Source organism: Nesoenas mayeri, assembly GCF_963082525.1.
Source record: "Nesoenas mayeri genome assembly, chromosome: 7".
Lineage (NCBI taxonomy): Eukaryota > Metazoa > Chordata > Aves > Columbiformes > Columbidae > Nesoenas > Nesoenas mayeri.
Genome location: NC_137551.1, coordinates 8,828,600 through 8,847,449, shown reverse-complemented (window position 1 = coordinate 8,847,449; position 18,850 = coordinate 8,828,600). Strand labels below are relative to the sequence as shown.

Genomic DNA, 18,850 nt, shown 5'->3' with positions numbered 1-18,850 from the left:
ATGTTTACAGGTATAACCAAATGAGGCACGGACTCTGAACTTGGAAAAGGGAAAGGTGGTTAAGTTCTATGTAAAAAGTTATGAAACTTGTTTAGGAAGTTATATTGATAGAGGGAACTAACATTTTAAGGGTTAGGCAACTATATAATAAGGGCCTACTAACAAGCTAACATTTTAAACCACATTATTAATATCTAGTTTAGAGCTGTATGTAACTAATTGTGTTAAAAAAAGCAGGACTTCATTAAATGCCGAGATAAGAAGTTTTACAGCACCAGCTGCAACCTTGAGGAGACAAGATAGCCGAGATTTACAGCAAAAAGGGGGCGCCAGTCTGGTTTCAGTCAGTTTGGTAGCTTGGGTTCCAGCCAGTTCCTCCTAATGAGCCAAAGGGAAAAAGTCCACTGTGACGAAGCCGAAGGAGCCTTCATCCAAAGACCCCTAAAGACCCTTCCTCAAATTCACCAAATGACATTGCGCAGGCACGACAGGGGAGGGTCAAGGAGGGGAATATGTAAATGGTTATCTGAGACTCATTTTAACAAGAAGTGGGAAAGATCATGAATATGTATAGGCGTTTCTGGGGTCATTATGAATATGTGATACTATACTGTATTTAAGCACACTTCTTATTGTTAAAAGTGTGTGTGTTGGGCGGAGTGAATCCCCCGCGCACCCAGCGCTGTTTTGCTTATGCTCTAATGAACACGTGTGTAAGGAATACAAGGAATTGGATTAAATGTTGTTTATCCATAGAAAAAATGTAAGTTATTTATTTCAGCCGCCAGTAGAGAATGGTTTTTGCAGTCCTAGCTAGGCAGAGAGGAAAGGGCTAGTCAAAAGGTAATTGAATATCTGCCCGGTTTTCTATTAGCCTCAAATATCACTCTTCCCTTTCAACCAGGTCCCTCTGTTCTCCTTCTGCTCATCGTGGCAGCGTGACACTAATGTGCTCCTTCAGTCGCTTATCAGTGTCACACAACCGTACTAGACACACTTGCAGATATAGGATTGGGTGCAGTGCCATTTTCAAATGAAGAGGTGCTTTCTTTGGCCATTACGGTATGTTGTTCTCAGATTTTAGGATAATCAGGCAAGCCTGCACGGTGGCAGAGCCACAGAGCACAGCCCACAGGAAAGGGCTGCTGAGCTGAGCTGGCCTTCCATCTGCAAATCCCTGCTGCTTCAGGTTCTGCAGAGCCAGAACGCTGCTGACAGCTGGGCAGCGGTGGGGGCTCCAACCCTTGCAGCCCCCAGCCTGGCGGGCTCACAGCACCTGTGTGTGCACAGCCCTGAGCTGCACAGCCACACTCCAGAACAAAAGAACAACATCCAACACTTTTCATATCGCAATGACTGCGAAAATTCACGTACAAGCCATCCAAACAATTTGCCTTATTTGCTGATTCAGATTAGCAAGTCTGCATATTCAAAAGAAAATCAGGTGCTGATCTCAGCTGAACTGCAAAACTACTTCATATTACTAGCATTCCTTCTTTCCCTAAAAAATAAGCAAAAGTAGATACTATGTGTTGAAGAGCCAGACAAAAATCAGATGATTTAAGGAAGCACGAAAAAAAAGACAGGTCACAGCAGATTTTAAATTCCCATCTCCAGGCAGAAAGATAAAATACTCGTTATCAAACACTTCTCCATTTATGTTTTGCTGTTGACATCCAAGACAGTGTTAAGATACACTATGGAGTTACAACCTGTCTCATTCAGCAGTAACTGTCAAAACGCACTCAGATGCAGAATGGCAAGAGCCCAGTTTGCAACACTGCTTTACCTCACCAGATCAAAGGGGCCTTTAGTTACCAGAGAAAAGCCAGAGTGTGACTATAGGGACTGAGGAAAAAGAGAGGTATGAGTGGTATAGTTCTGAAGTTCAGCCCCAGAAATGCATTCCACACTGTGACTGGGTGAAATAAAACTCCATTATAAAGGGGATCTCAAGCTATGAAGTGGTCTCTACCACACCGTGACCCCTGACCATGCTGGCTACACTAGGAGGTTCCTGCAACTTCTCCAAGTAATCTCTAGTGTGACAAAGAAAAGCATTAGTGCCGTGAAGTTTAAATCAATCCCACTAGACATCAGTATTTCCCTCCTTGTTAGGAAGGATGCAGATGGTCACACCACAGATACTTGAGACTCCCACAGAACACCGTTCTGGTTTCATTAACTTTACATGCCAGACTTTGTTCAATCCTTAGAGAAAAACAAAACAAAACACAAAGCGAAACAAAACAAACAGTATACTGTACAGAATTTTCACAAATATGAAGATTTAGAAATTAATCTTGTTCCACTCAGCAACCCCAACCTGTATTCAGCTTTTGCTTTTTATTCTTCATTGCAAATACTCTCATCTTGCTTCATATCACCCAAATGAAAAGAACTTTGTCACAGCAGGCATCACCACCAGTTAGCATGAGGAGACTTTTCCCCATGCAGGAGTAAAGTCATAGCTGGTTTTCATGAAGACCACTGAGACTCGAAAGCAAGGGTCCCATCGCAGCCTCCACAATACTTGTATTTCGTCTTTTTGCATTAAAGTGATACAATGGTCCTTATACATACCTTCAGTCTCCACCTGGGGAATGCAGGACTGACTTCAACCCCCTTGTGCTTCTGGGCTGAAGGATATACTGAAGGTACAGAACGGCCTCAAAAGCACATGAAACAGCCTGATATCCAAGCCAGCATCTTTACATACAGGAGGGATTATTAAAGCTGTTCGCTTTGCAATGCATCACTCATTAGCCTGCTCTCAGCAGTTTACCAGAATATCTAAGCGAACTCCTGCAATGCTGGGAATTTGCTTTCCTTTATAAATGGGTACAAGCACCAGAAAAAATACAGAACCACCATCTAAAGGGGAGATTGCCTGGACAAGGCAACCTGAAGTTAAACTGATGACATGCATGTTCAAGTGACTCATTTCTGTTCAAATGCCAGACAAAAAACAAATGACATGGCTGAAGACAGACAGCATTACCACAGCTCATTCATCCAGCTCCCAGCCCCACCAGCTGTGTCAGTGTCCAACTGCTCAGCATCTGCAGCAGTGGAGAGAGAATAAAGGCATTTTACCAAATACTGCATGTGTTTTAGGAACAGAGTAACATGGATAGCTAGATTAGCATTCACTCAAGTACTTCCACAGCCTGGTACCCAAGAACTTGCCACCACCATAACACAGGGCTTTTACTGGTCAAAATGGAACAGCACGCTCGATATTGCATGCAGAGGCCTGGGCTGACCAGAGCAGAGCGTGTGGTCAGAGGTGTGTCTGGGCAACAGCTGAAAGACGAGACAGATGAGTGGATTCAACCAATGAGTTCAGCAAGACTCAGTCTCAGTAGGACTTACCGTGCTTATCCTCTGTTCAGTGCCTAAGAACTAAGCCTAGAAACTTGGCAATAGAGCCAGGTACGGCAAGTAATCCTCACAAAAGCTCTGGAGTATGCCACACAGGTGAGCTCTGCACCAAGTTGATGAATGAATTAATACAATAAAAAGGTGATAAAAACATATTTCACAATGGACGACACAAAGTGCACAGAGAATTTTCACAAATGCATACCATAGTCTTTAGGCATCTAAAGTTAACCATTCAACTGTAAATGCATATTTTATAATTCAGCTATAACACCGCACTTATAATACACTATGGCTGCTTTTCTGCTCTCTGTTTCTATCCAGAGATAGCTAATAAGATGTCCCAGTATCAAGCAAGCACTCACTACAATTAAAAAAGTTATCCATAAATTCTAACTGGTTAATGCTTTAATATTGATTATTAAATATCATAAATAATGTTTTAATAAGATGTCAAAATAGTAGAAATCACGGATTCCTAAGACAAAGCTCCATTAGGAAATGACTGAATCCATCAATAGTAGAACTACTTAACTGTAATCAGGTTCGATTACAAGAAAATCAAGAAAAGCTGAAGTAGACCACCAGATACAATAACATTCCTTTTTACAAAGAAATAGCAAAAGCACTCTTTTCTGAACTACAAAATATACAGCATATCCTTTAATACAGGCATTTTTTTCCCCTTCTCTTCCTCTCATACTATATATCCAATTAGAAAAGCAACTGTACTGCTGTATACTGATTTTGATTCAACACACGCGTTTTCTGTAACTTTGTAAAAATACACATCTCTGCCCCTATGAGCTTAGAAAAACTCAGAAAAAGATGGAATTGTTATTCTCCTAACCCCAGTCATCAGAAAGTACCTTCAAGGTAAGCAGACCAAAAGATACTGCAGTTCTTCCCATGGCAAAAAAAGCCTGAACCCTCACTGGAAGGCAGCTGTAAAAGGTTAAACTTACATATTTAATTCAGGGGGAGAAAGATACTCTGGAATTTCCCCACAATAACAGCTCAAGAAATTCAGCTGCATTCTTCCAAGATACAAGTAAAACTGATGGAGTCAAGCACGCATGATTATACTTGGAACGTTCACCTAATCCAAGGTGGGAAGCATCTCTTATGCAAACTTTATTATGCACATAGGATAATCTCCAGATTTCCCACTCAGCCATGTAAGTGAAAATACCAGAAATGGCCCAACTAGAATCAAAGACAAGCAAAAATAAAGACACGCACATATCTTTCTCAGATTCCGAGTTCTCGTTTTCTTCCTCTCTTTCTCAGTGATGACAGGCTGACAAATAGAAGGAAACATACATCCACCTCATAGTTTTCCATACAAGTAAGTACAAAAAATCAAGTGTTTATTGGAAGTCTGCATGAAGGCACAGATGAGCTTGATTACAGACACATCGTAACAATTACAAACATATGTAAACACCTTGAGATATACAACAAAGCAATAATACAGCTAATACAGGAATAAAATGTAACCTGCTAAAAAAACCCCCAAAAACAACTGCTTTATATCTGAGGTTCATTCAATGATAAGCTCCAATTCACACCAAAACAGTGTAATGCTTTTAAACTCATCACTTGGATTCATGCTCAACAAATCTGCACTTTGACCACTGTTGTTAACCAGTGGATTTATACATTTGATCTGAATTTGAACAGGCTTCCTTCGCTACGATCAGGAAAACACAGGAATAACCAGCTAGATACCCACCAACCCATTATGAGGCTTCGTAGATTCTCTAAAGAGACAAGAGCAATCACCAAGGTGTTGAAATGAAATATAAGCTTCAGAAAAGCTCAAGGATGCTTGTTCCATTTTCACTTGCATTTGAGGAAATTGCTGTATTCCTGCAGGAAAGGAACAGTCTACAGCTGTCAGGTGATTATTTTCTTCCTCCACAGGAGGCTTAGATTTCATCTGAAATACCTGCCAAAACAAAAGTCAGCAATCACAAACTAAAGTGCCTTGGACAGCTTAGGTTTTACCATTAGAATAAAACACCTTTGTTTATAGATACATTTATACCATGAGAAAACCCACCTTTGCATGTAGAAGACTACTTCCAATATTTCTGTGGAAAGGGGAATTGCCTTTTTTTATTTTTTAATTTTTTTACTTAGAAACCAATAGCAGAAACTTAAAAACTGCAACACAAAACTTCTTGGAAGGAAACAACACAGGCAAAAAAAAGTAGTTTTAGCACAGGCAATTCCCAGGCCTAGCCAAAGAGTACTCTGAGCAGCAACTTACTACAGGGACACACAGTTTTCTCAAACTCAGCCATCTCTTCTAACTCCCCACTTCTCCTCTACAAAAGCTTTATAACCTCTGGAGCCCAGTTCCAGTGAGGAAAGGCTCCTATACAGGCAATACGTGCAGAAAAAAACAAGCACAGCTACATTTCTCCTGACCCTGCGGCCACATCATCCCAACCTAAAGATGAGGTAGTACTTTTCTTTGGAGCCTAACTAACCGAACATGAACAAGCACTATTCTCCCTAACGTAGTAGCTGGCTGTTAATGCAGCACCCAACTCCATAGTTTTATCTCCTCTTCAGGGCACACTACTTGTGCCAAAACACAACAGCTGCTTAAAAAGAAATAAAATAAAATAAAATAAAATAAAATAAAATAAAATAAATCATGATATGAGCACTTGAACTCCGACTGCATCATAAAGGCCACGGTCTGGCATATTCAGCGACTTCCTCCCGCCCACAAAGTGGCAGTGACTCTTAACCTCTGTTTGTACTGGGACTAGTGGTTATTACACATGAAGGATATCCTGAGTACTTATTACAGTGAGATGTGGAAGTAAAAAAAATTAAATTATTAAGAACTCTAGTCCAAATCCAAAAAGAGCTGGGAGAGGAATTCAGCTCCTCAGGGAACTGAGGAAACCAGATTGTCTCTATGCATACAGTCCATTTGGTAACTAGGAGCTCCTCTTCAAGAGGACAGATCTTCCCCCTCAAGGAGCTTGTTGTAACATATGCATGTATCATAATTTTATAGCTTACACTCAAGCGTTCTGGTTTCTTACAAGAAGGTTGAACTGGAGAAATATGCTCTGCATAGTCGATGCTCTGTAGACTCCCAAGGATCAAAAAAAAATAGACTGCCATGACTGAAACAAAAGGGAAACATCAAAAAGAGTTGAACAGTATTCAAACTTTGCTGCTTGTAAAACTAAGCAATAGGATCAGAAAAAGCACTACAAGTCTTAAACGAGGTCCCTGGATCCATCCTCTTAGTAAACAATAATCAATATCGAGGATGAGAGACTGTGTTCTTTGATTGACAAAGTATTCAAGGCTCTTTTATTTGTCTCCATGATCAGTTTCCACTTATTTAACAAAATATATGGAGTCTATATTGTCTCCTGTCAGCAGTGCAACTCACACAGATCCCAGAAAGCTTTCTTGTTTTTGTTGCTTCCAAGACTGCATTTCTCATTCAGCTGAAGTGCACACGGATTCCACACAGCAGACAGGTTCCTGAACACACACATTTTAACAGGAAAGGAATCCTGCTCTGTTCAGCTCCAGCACAGCAATTACCCAGAGAAAAGCACTGACACTTTCTTGAAAAACTCTGGTAGTCCTTTCTGCCCTTGGGAATATGCTCTCAGAGGAGTATGTGTAATTAAAACAAACTTATCTGGCTGTTAGCTGGAAAACTCTCTCTGAACAGTTCCAGCTCTTCTTCCAATGAACTTCTCTGGAACAAATAATGGATAAAATAAACTCTTAATGCTCTACAGAGTATCAGCTGCATTCCACTGTCCAAGCCAGATCCCTTGAGAGAAAAAGTAAAAAACCAAACCAACCCAAAACAAAACAAAAAAGCTGCGTGATTGTCAGAGAGGAAAGCACAGCTGAAACAGCTACAAGATAGATATATTTGTTTTAAACCTTCAGCTGTAAAGGGGTACACTCACAAAATGCTCATCATGGCTAAAAATTGCTTCTGTGGCCTTACACAACTACTGATGATGCAGTGTGGAACTGTCAGGCATTGGGAACGAAAAGGACAACAGAAACCCACTCAGATCCTTCTGAGATAAAGAGTCCAAGCACCTAAGTCCTCATAGTAAGCTGGACCTCACTGACAAGTGAGTTTCGCCAGTCTACAGGAGATCTGATAAAATCACAGCTGTGGAATCATAATTCATGACTATAATTCACAAGGAAAACTGAAAATCCAATTATATTTATTAGGAGATTGTTGTGCACAATTTCTCATCTTATTCAAAAGGTCTACAAATAAGAGTTTACCACTTCTGATTGCAAGCAAATGTTCGTTCAATGTTCTTAGTTAGGTAAGGCCAATTCAGTGCCTTGTTACACTTTCAAGATTCAGTATACATTTGTCAGTTCTTTACTTTCCTCTGGTAACAGTCCCACTGGAATAGTAAGGAGAGTTCACTAAGACACTTTATAACAGCAGCTGAACTCGGGTTACACAAATTCAGTTTTGGAATATGCTTTAAACGTAAATTAGTCTAGGCAATTTTCCATTTTATAGTCTTAACACTGTCAAAGGCTCCCCCCCGTCCCACATTTACACTACCATCACTGTCAGCTCACACTCTGTAGAGCTGTAAGTCCAAAAATCTCAAAGCACTTCAGAAAGGAGGGCACCATTGCAAGTAGTGGTGTACTTGAGCTGGAATCCTACTTAGAAAGAATGTATTTGTTTCTTCGTCTTCTGTTTACAAAAGGATAAGCGTCAAACTAAACCAATCCTGCCTTGACCTTAGTCCCACCTCTGCCTGCCTGTAACTTTCTCCCACGCAATCCTATCACAGATTCAGGAGCTCTGATTCATCACAATGCCCTCAGCTGAGCTTCCTCTATGGAAAGGTGAGCACCTGCTATTAGTTATTTTCAGATGGAAGCACTGGGCAAATTTTATGTCTGCCACAATCTTGAGAATCACTTGATTGGAAATTCACTACCATAACTAATGTAATTTGATAATGGACTTGATCCCATATTGGTTTGAAACATGTAATAGACTATATATGCATTTCTCTAAATTCTCTCAGAGATGAAACTACATATCTACAGTGAAGAAATTCTAGTTTTGCCTTAAGCGGAACCTTTTACAACATTATTTTAACTTGCTATTTTGATTTAGAGCACTAATTTTATAAAGATTTTCAGTTTGCGATTCTTACTGAATAGTGAGTGGCAAACATGAAAATATATGTACAAGTGTTAGTATACTACCAATATGCTGTACTTCCTTCTTAAAAATGTCCTTAATAAAGCATTAGGCATGTCAAACAAACTTTTGTAAACAAAAGATAAATTACTCATGTTCTGCTCTGATTATAGCCAGATACATATTCTCATAAAATAAACATTCTTTTGTCATTTTCCATGGCCCACATATTCATATATATGAGGTAAACTACTCAAAATCAATAATACATAAACCTCAGTATTCAACAGGAACCTCAGGAAAAATGTAACTGAGCAAGATGTCAATATCAAGAAGTGACACTATGTTCCACTGCAAAGTGAAACCAATTTATTTGTGCTAAATGAATGGAAAGAATGTATTCCGAATACATTTCTTTATACATTGTACCGGCTTAGGCTGCTAAATAAGCATTCATTAGTGCCATGTTGTGCTACTTTCTTGTACTCTGTTTCTACCAAGCAATACAACATTTTGGCTGTTGTGCCAATATATTCCTATATGCTCATCTTATACCTTATTTTCTAACAGACTTTTGAACATTTAGAATACCTCTTGAAACTTTGCTTCAGGGGAACCACAATTAATATGTTTTTAACAAGAAAAACGTTATCATCAGCTGTTCTTTACAATCACATTGCCTTCTGCAGCAAAAAATCAAAATCAAAGAGCACACTTTAATCAGCTATCAGTAACCTGTGGGCAGGACCACACTTACCAAAGTTAACTGTGACAGATCACACAGTGTGGGCAGCTTACAGGTTAATGCAAATGTCAAGTGAAATCATCAAATCTTAAGGTCCACGAATTGTACATTCCACAGACTCCAACACGCCAGTTCCCTCACTGTAAAATTCAGACTGTACCACACGTTTGAGGTGCTTTTAAACAGGAGAAATACGGATGTGTCCTGTGTGCTGAATTAAGCTTATTTAGTACATAATACAATAGAGTATGTGTCTTGGGCACTGATTGGAGTGTCTGACTCACTTTTGCACGAGAAGCTGTTATTTCCAATGACTGAAACATAGTGCTGATTTTCCATAAGCTTGGTAAACACTGTCATATTTCAGAATTTATCATATAGCCCATCATGCCTTTAATTTTCTGCAAATTGTCATGAAAAAATATAAAAAGGTACCCTTTAATTTTACAAACCTAAAAGCCAGGAAAATGAAGCTTTGGAGCCAAGCAAAACGACATAATGCCGTATTACCAAACAGAGTAGCAAATGTTCCAGCCAGAGAATGGACATACATGTAGTTCAAGTAAACACTGATGGCAAAACTTTGTTAAGTTAGTGTTGTAGACCCACAACACTGGCTGCATTTTATACAAACGTTTACAACACAATTAACAGTGAAGCCTAAATAACCTCAGTGCAAATAAGTCAAATCCAAATATGCCAAGGAAGCCTTTGGCTTTTAGTAAACTGCTCCATGTTATGAGTCCACTTCTGACATCAGACTGCTGAGCACATGCACTAAGGCTGAGAGGAGGGATGCACTGAATGTTGAAAAGTGGCTGCCTGCGATGCTGCGGGTTGGACCGGAGGTTGCACAGGTGGTGGAGGTGGTGGCGGAGGTGGCTGCACTGGGGTCTGCGTGTTTGGAGAAGGAGGAGGAGTGGGACGTTTAAATTTGTCGGGGCTGTTACTTCTTCGCGGTGAAGGCCTCTGCAGAACAAATATTGAAATGATGTTTAACACACTGCTGAACAACGTTAGGTGCAAGTCCTCTAATCAGTGTACTGAGCTTGGCAAAGGGGAAAACAAAACAAACCACATAAAAATGTGAACAATTATGTGGCAAGAATCAATTTCAGCACATTGCAAGAATCAAAATACAACTTTTACATAAAATAAACGTTACTCTGAAATGAAGTAGCAACGGAAAGGGGAAGTGCTTTTGAGATCAAACAGAACACGCATTCCTTCCTGTCAGCTTGCAGGAAACGAGCACCAGACGTACATCCTGAAGTCACGTTTACCTATGATGACCAGCAACCCAAAAAGAAATGAGAGATGCTGCAGAGACAGCACCTCCCAGTTGCATTTGCCTACCTGGTAAGTGCTGATGAACACTTAACTTTACACTGCTGGCCTACGAAGTGGTATCTGAGTGTGGGAGAAATGTTTCCAGTGCCAGAGAGTGTGCTCAGAATCTCTGGCCTTCTGAAGGACTCTTAGTCAGCACACCAGAGCAAGGCCAAAGGATAACACAAGTTGTTCTTTGGAGAACAAAAAAAAGAGATCACGACCCTTTGGGCTGCAGGAGTGAAGCAGTTGTTAGAGAGCTCCCCACTCAACAGAAACCACAGGTTTCCAACAACCTGCACACTTAAACACAGTCTTAAAGCCCACATGTCAGTTGGGGTGGGGGGATGAATCTTCTTTAATGTTAGCAATGTATAAATACAAATTACACTTCATAACACAGCTTCTGCACTTTTGCAAAAAAATGCTCACCACTTACTAATCCAGCTAGCATTAATCAGGAACCTCACGGTATGACAAACCACCCACCCACCCACAATTAATAATCAACCCCAGGTGATCAGCTCTGGGGAGAAGCATGATTACAGTGCTGTATCAAATGTACTACAGGAAAATTTATTCTGTAATGGAGATCAAAAATGAAGAGGCAAGAATCAAACTGCAGTTTAGTCAAATAATGTATTATTGTATCTATTTTTCTGCAAAACTATGTACAATAGATTAATGTTCTATGTGAAAAGCCAAGGGATTTTTGACAACTGACTGATGTCTCTGAAACACTTAAAATCATTTACTACATTTGTGTACATTTAATAACATGAAGGGACCTGGTTTCAGTATCAAGAGAAAGCCAAGAGCTACTTATCAACACCTTTCTCAGAACAATTAGTATTTTGTCCTGAAGATCATTTTTTTCATAGTGACTCAATGCGACGCCAACTAACTTACAGTTTCAGACACAGTACTGAACAGAACAAGCTCCTTAAAGAAACTTATTTATAAAATTAGGTCCCAGGTTTTCCAGAAGCATAGAGATCTTCCTGCAACTAATTCCTGTGACACATGGCAGTGGGCTGACCCAGGAGCAGGATTCTGTCTTCCTGCTGAGCTCCAGTTTCCTTCCTGTTCTACTCACCATTGCAGCATTCCCACCAATCTTTGCTCCATGAAATGAATAATTACATTTGTGTGCTCCTCTAGCTGATTTTAGATGCAGCCATATTTTAGCATTCTATTAAAAATTCTATTGAAACATGTTTTCACATTTGAAAGTGACAAGTATATGCAAAAACCTTGCACGATATTTACATACTACCATACCTGTTGAGAAAAATGAAAGTGGTCTTGATACAACAACTATAAGTTATTTTGCCAAATGGTTAATATTCAGGCTCTGTTTGCTCATTAAACTCCACAAATATTTAGAAGAAACACAATTAAGTAGAAATGCATCAAAAGGAAATAAATCCAGTTGAAAGACACAAGAAATTGCCCTAACAAACGTTTATATTAACTTTGTTCTTTGCCAATGAGAATATAAAATAAGAGTTAACTGCCTGTTACAGTGACATGATGGTAGCATTGAGTGTCATCCTGAAGAAAACCTGACCTTGGAGCAACCTCAGATGACTCATCCGTCAGATGGTGGAGACTAGGAGAAAAATGAAAGCAATGTTTTTACTTCCTGGGACAGGTTTAGTAGCTTAGAACATCACTTCTCACCCCCTGCCTGCTGATCCATAAGATGATACCTATTACTGTCCTTAAGATGATAACACATCCTATTATTTTGCAGAAAATAAGGTTCTCCCAAAAGAATCAGTTTCTGAGGGGTGAAGAGGAAAATCAGGGTTGAAGAAAGCAGCAATAGATATCTTGGAGTAAGGAGACAAAAACGAATATTTACAAAAATATTTTGTTAAAAAGCTTAAGGACAAGCAATCACAACTTCTAATAATCAGACACTGGTAATAAGCATTTCCTATTTTAAATACTTACTGTAATACCATGGGATGGTCCCATGTGTTGCACATGAAGGCCTGGGGAATTGTAGTAAGACATTCCAGCTCTAGTCAGTGAAGTTGGTGGTGTGAAACCAACTGTGTGACTTGCATATGACAGACCTAAAAATTGTTACAAGAAGATAACATCAACATTCTTGTTTATATTACAAACTGAAGTGTGAGGTTTTTAATCTTTTTTAGTTCTGAATTAGTAATACGTTAAGAAATGGTAACTGCAGCCAGATAAGACATCTAAAAATATTAATTGTACTGAAAAACATGATGCAAAATTAAGTTCTTTTCCTGTAGTAAACTACCATATGTTTCGAAACATACATTAAACGACGTTAAATGTAACTTCTCACTTAACATAAACACTGTAAGGCTTAGTTTTAGTCCACAAGTATTTCCATCCAGCCTTCCATTTCTCCTTTGAGAAATGAACAAAATACAGTCTGAAGAAGTAGCGAGGTTGTGCCTGGAGAAGCCATCGAGCACTGAGCCACTGCGAGTTTCCACAAAGAACCTGGACGTAAGGGGCTCCTCCAAGACCTACCACACCTGCACTCAAGGCTGTTTGCCTTGGCGTTTATAGGCAGGGACCTAAAGATCTTTGGGGCTGTGAAGTTAAAACATTCTGGGATTAGTTGCTAGCTGGACTAGGCTAGCAACTAATATTTAAAATTACAACTTGTTTTATCCACATTAGGGAAAGGCTCATATTCAAAAGTACAGATATCTCATTCTTCTATCTAAATATTTCCTTTCTGTAAGAACAATTTTATAAAAATACAGAGTACCTGTATAGCCAGAAAAAGCAATGTTTAAAGTTCAGACCTTGAAATGTTCTGAACATTTTGAGTATTTCTCAAAACACCACGTTTTCCAAAACCTTTAGCTCATTATTGCGTTTTGACAACAACACCAGTGAGATAGGAGACAAGACTTTTCTCAGTTGTTTAGTATTTGAGTCTAGCAAGTGCTTTGGAGAATTATGACCAAAATGTTTCTAAAGGACTATTAAGCTTTTATAACATCACATGGGACTTAACAGTTTTCACACTTCTTCAACACCAAATCAAGGCAAAAACGTGCCACTGCAGCTACAGTATGCACCAACACCCAGCTCTGCCCTCAGCTGCATGATCTGCGCTTGTAAATACAATTGATGAGACAAGATCTTGGTGGAGGAGGAAGGAAAAACAAAACCCATGTGTCAGATCACTAATAAAGTCACAAAAGAAAACATACTCCCCTTGCTTCCTTCCATTCTAAGTTCGATTCTGTTACGTACCCAATGGATGTCTGGTGCAAGTTAAAAGTGACTCCATTAGAATCGCTGTCACTTTAGAGCTGTTAAACAATGCAGATTAACAAAATTAATCTGCTTTTTTGACCCTGCAATTTAATTGTCTGTACAGCACATGTTTTATAACTAAGTGCTTTTGTAAGCACAAAGAAATAAACCAATGTTCAGGCAGGTGACAATGTGTTGCAAGTCAGAGACAAGAGCTCAGAACAATAAAAGGCAAAAAAATACTCTTTAAGTCACTTTTGCAACATTGCAATTTGGACTGTTTCTAGATAAATCAGCTCCAGAAGTTTTATAAATGCAAGTCTACATGGCAGTCAAAGAACTGATAGCAGAGCAGTGCACATACATCCAAGGTAGCTCATCTCTGCAAACAAAGCATGTAACAGTTTATCTACACTAAAGACTAATTGGTAATTACAGTAACTAATCCCCAGATGTCTAGGAGTAGCAATACTTCCACAGTCTTCAAAGTTCCATGCACTGTGCTACAAATCTCAGCAGTATCTCAGCTTGGAAGACTCCTCAGAAGCAGCATCTGAAGCCCTGCAAGAGCAAAACGCTCTGGGATTCAGAACCCAGAATCTGACCCATTAAAGCTGACCGGTTACTCGTATAAATGAGAGCGTTTCTGACTCGTTTCAAATTACGTTTATACAAATTCAGGCACATCATTTGCCAAATGAAACATGCCAAGTCATACAACTACTTAATGCAAAATATAATTGTTGTATTTTTCTGTGCTGATATTTTTGAGAGTGTCTTACTGTACTAATTTAGATATAAAGTACTCTCAAAAAACTATTTGTTTTCATCCATTACTACATTCAGATATCCCAGAGAGCTGTACAAAACTCCCTACTAGTTCTCTAACAAATTGCTGCTTCTATTTTTCTGAAATCTGAAACTTCCCAACTGTGGATATTAATTTATAAGATGTGAAAGAGAGTAACGTAGGTGCCTCTGCAGGAGTGGTAGCCTGCAACATTTACTGTACCAACGTAACCAAAATTGTGAACTCTGTTAGAGATGATCATGTCAGCTGTGCTATTTTTAACTCTGCTTCAGACTGTGTTCCAGCATTCCCTGTCTGGGGGCTGTAATTCCCACTAGAACACAGCATTCTTTGGTCAACTACTGATGGGAAGTAAAGCCCACAGGGAACAAGGAATGTGCTTCAGCCCTAATGCAGGAACAAATGGGCAGAGGGCTCCTGCACTGACACAGCAGCATCGAAACTGAGTGCATTTCTAGGTAATCTAGCATGTTAAGTTACCAGATAATTTTTCCTACACATACTTTTAATTACAATCACTGTGGGGACTGCAGATATGATGTGCAGTTGAATATTGCATTATTATGAAGGGTGCACCTGTATAACGATGAACATCCACAGTAGTTACTCCTGAATAGCTGTTAGCACGACTATGTTTCTGTACAACCAGTTACAGGAAAAGAATAAGAAAACATCTCGTTTTCCTGGTAACATATCTTGTAAAACACAAAGTCAAGTGATTTGGCTCATTTCAGAAGCCAATAAACCTTTTAAAAAACTCTATCATCACTCTCATCTCTAACACTGTAACATGGCATCTGTCCATGGCTGGTTTTCACAAATACTGACTCCTTCTGAAACACCTGGATGAAAACTATTCTGAATCCTTCTGAAAGACTGAAGTCAATCTTGAAAATTAAAGAGTTTAAAGACATTGTATAGGTTCTAGCAGACCTGTGTAATAAAACAGCTCAATCTCATCTTGCAGAATGTGTCAATATAGAGCACATCTCATTTGCCCCTACTGCAGGGCTCTGTCTGACAGGTTCTAAGGGTGAACTTGGAAAGCAGGGCATGCAGGATCTGCTTCTTTATGCACAAGTGAGTTTGTGATTGCCATATAACATCCACAGTCAACAACTTTCAATACATATCCAACTGTAATTTTAAGGGATTTTACATTTCAGTAAATAAGTATGTTAGTAACACAAATACATTTCCTTTGACTTAAAAATACATTCAGTAATTACAAACTCAGGAAAGGTTAATTTGCTTTTGTTATGCAAAATATTAGAGACAGGAACTCTTAATTTTATAGTTATTGTTTTACAATAGAAAATAGCAGAAATACAAAAGCCATTTCTCTAGTAAAGAGAAAATGAAATTGACTTTTTTCCAACAGGTTCAAGATTAGACTTCTATAAGAAGTTTTGATTCAGAGCACAATAGCAGTCTCATTACTAGTTTATCACCAAACTCTAGAAATGTCTGAACTATACATCTTGTTGGGAAAAAAAAAAAAAAAAAAGAGACAATAAGAGAGAAAAAGACAGCAAAAAAGAAATAAAAGTTCAAGTGATAGCTACTTAACTGACCTTTAATATCTGTTCACAGTGTAAAACAGAACCATCTAAAACCAGGCTGTACTAGAAGACATCTAAGGCAAAGCTATTATTTGTGATGTTTTTTTCTCCAGACTAGCTTTGAAAGGCTACTGATCCAAATACAGTAACAGGGCACATTACTATGTGATGCATACAATAATTTTAGAAACTGGGTTCAATATTTACCAGGTGATATAGGTCTGCTAGAACTTGGTGAGGGTGTATAAGGGATAGGACTGGACACAGTGCGAGGTCTTAATCCTTGTGCAGACATCTCATTAAAATATCTAACAAAAAAAGGTAAAGAATAATTAGATCAAACCTTTTAAGATGTGCCATGTTTTAAATGTTTCACTGTGCTTTTTTTTCAATTCCTATAAGAGTCACATTAGATTAATGAAGGACCAGTCACCTTTAGGAAGTCATGACAGGAACTTTCATCACAGCTGAAGGCTCAGATACTGTTTTAATTTTCAATGGAAATAGCTGGACTTATCCTGGTCATTTGCAGTTAAAACCATACAAGTTGCATACGATTAGAATAGCACGTATTCAGGCCAGAGGTACAAATCATGTCATCCAATCTGACCTATACTAAATTCTTGCATTTTACACATAATTTATACATTGAACTCAATCGCTTGTCTGGCTGGAGTGTATCTTCCAGAAGGGTACTCGTCACTAGCCTGAAATAACGAAAAGTGGCGACAAAAATAATTAAAGTATCGATAACTTGTTCCAACAACCGATCAGCCTCACAGACTAAAACATGGCCTGTTTCCTACTTACATTCCACTGGTCTCCTTGTTTAGCCATGTGCTCATTGTGTCTTTTGCCACTGGAACAGTGAAACATTTCGAACCTAGACTACAAATACTTCTAGGTTGTGTTGCAAGACACCTCCCACACTTCACAGTGCCAAACTGAACAAGGCATTTTTTCACACCTGTAATAATTTTAGTGGTATTTATTTGTACTTTACTCACTGAATACAGTGAAGCTTCTTCCCAGCCATCAAGTGCTATATAAAAGAAGGTAACAACTGTGCCAATTGCTCCGACTTGCTCCACTTACTGTTTATATCTCAAAAGTAATTTTATGTATTTTTTTTCCACAGCACCAGGCTGGCAGCTTTCAGGCTGACTTGCTTATGCACTCTACAACTAGAGTTTTCAGTCATTGTCTCATCAGAGGTTCCATTGCCCACCTTCTCCTGCACCAGTGCACCTGGGTCTATATTGTTACATTTAGCTGTGTTTCTTGACACAGCAAAGCAGCATGGAAAATCAGCGACCTAACAGCCCTTTGTCTCTTCCTTGTCTCCCTTTCTACCACAGTGTTCTCAGAAATTCTTAGTAGCTACGTTTATTTCCAGATCACAGAAAAAAATGCACAACATGGAATAGCATTAAAAATATTCCTATTTGATGGAACTCACAATGATGACTGCTTCGTGGGCTGTGAGCCAGTTCATAAATCTATTTGAATTATGTTTTCATACTACATCTTATTAATTTTTAACTCAGGTATTCAGAGTTACTAGGCCACAACATCTAACAAATGCAGTACACTGTAGCGATACCCAAGCTGGTTCAAATTTGTGTAGATCAGGTAATAAAAGTAGCTGCAATAGGGAACAATGGAAAAATAACAAACTGTCAAATTAAATTTTAATTAAATATAAGTTTTCTAAAGAGCTACCAGTGGCAAGGTTAGTGAAACTGAACTGACTAGGCTCCCTCTGCAATATGCAGTAAATGGCAATGCAGAGAGCAAGGCTGTGGTCTTTATGATTTAGCTGTATTTTATGCCACATAAAGACAATTTTCTTTAAATAATCCTTGTACCTGGATGACTGATATAGAACAGCAGGGCACCATTAGTATGCTTCCTGGTTTCAGGTATTTCCTTACTACTCCAGAGAACAGGATGGAGGATTGAGAAGACAAAACTATTGCTAGCCAAGAGATACAAGTTTTAGGACAGTTGTGTATTTTGCATTCAGTAAAGCACGTTCATTTACAAAAAATAAGTATAATGGAATCGCAGAATAGTTTGGGTTGAAGGGACTTTCAAAGCTCATCCAGTGCCACCCCTGCCATGAGCAGGGTCACCAGCTCAGGTTGCTCAGAGCCACGTCCAGCCTGGCCTGGGGTGTCTCCAGGGATGGGGCATCAACACCTCTCTGGGCAACCTGGGCCAGGCTTTCACCATCCTCAGTGTAAAAAATGTCTTGCTCATGTATAATCTAAATAATGTCAGCTAACAGAATGGAACTGAAAAAAAAGGATATCTGATCTATCACCACCATCTTTTTCAGGAAGACAACATAAGCTGACCAAAATTTACATTTAGAAATCATTACTGCTTGTAGTTCCACAATTATTCTGCCTACACAGTTATCCTAAGACTAACCACTCTAGTATCTGTTTTGTGCTTCTTTTTACCTTGTACTACTTACACTGCAAGTATCTGTTTTGGAGTGATTCTGTCATGCCTTTGTAGTACCAAGAAAATCAACATGACAATGAAATTTCTTAGAA

General features: G+C 39.0%; 1 protein-coding gene across 2 annotated transcripts in view; it reads right to left on the bottom strand.

Annotated features, from left to right (window-relative positions):
- Positions 1 to 5,040: 5,040 nt before the first annotated feature.
- The window catches only part of CCDC6 (coiled-coil domain containing 6), a gene marked incomplete at its 5' end in the record, with an annotated part of 48,832 nt that continues 35,022 nt past the window's right edge, over positions 5,041 to 18,850 (bottom strand). Inside the window, 5 exons of one of the 2 annotated variants that reach the window (XR_013922384.1) lie at positions 5,041 to 5,335; positions 6,453 to 6,536; positions 9,336 to 10,292; positions 12,612 to 12,736; positions 16,494 to 16,594. Coding sequence is in view for 1 of the 2 variants with exons in the window: in XM_080348293.1 (XP_080204419.1) it covers positions 10,101 to 10,292; positions 12,612 to 12,736; positions 16,494 to 16,594 (418 nt within the window). Of the gene's footprint in view, positions 5,336 to 6,452; positions 6,537 to 7,712; positions 10,293 to 12,611; positions 12,737 to 16,493; positions 16,595 to 18,850 lie in introns of those variants that run through there. The other variant, XM_080348293.1, reaches the window with a different exon arrangement.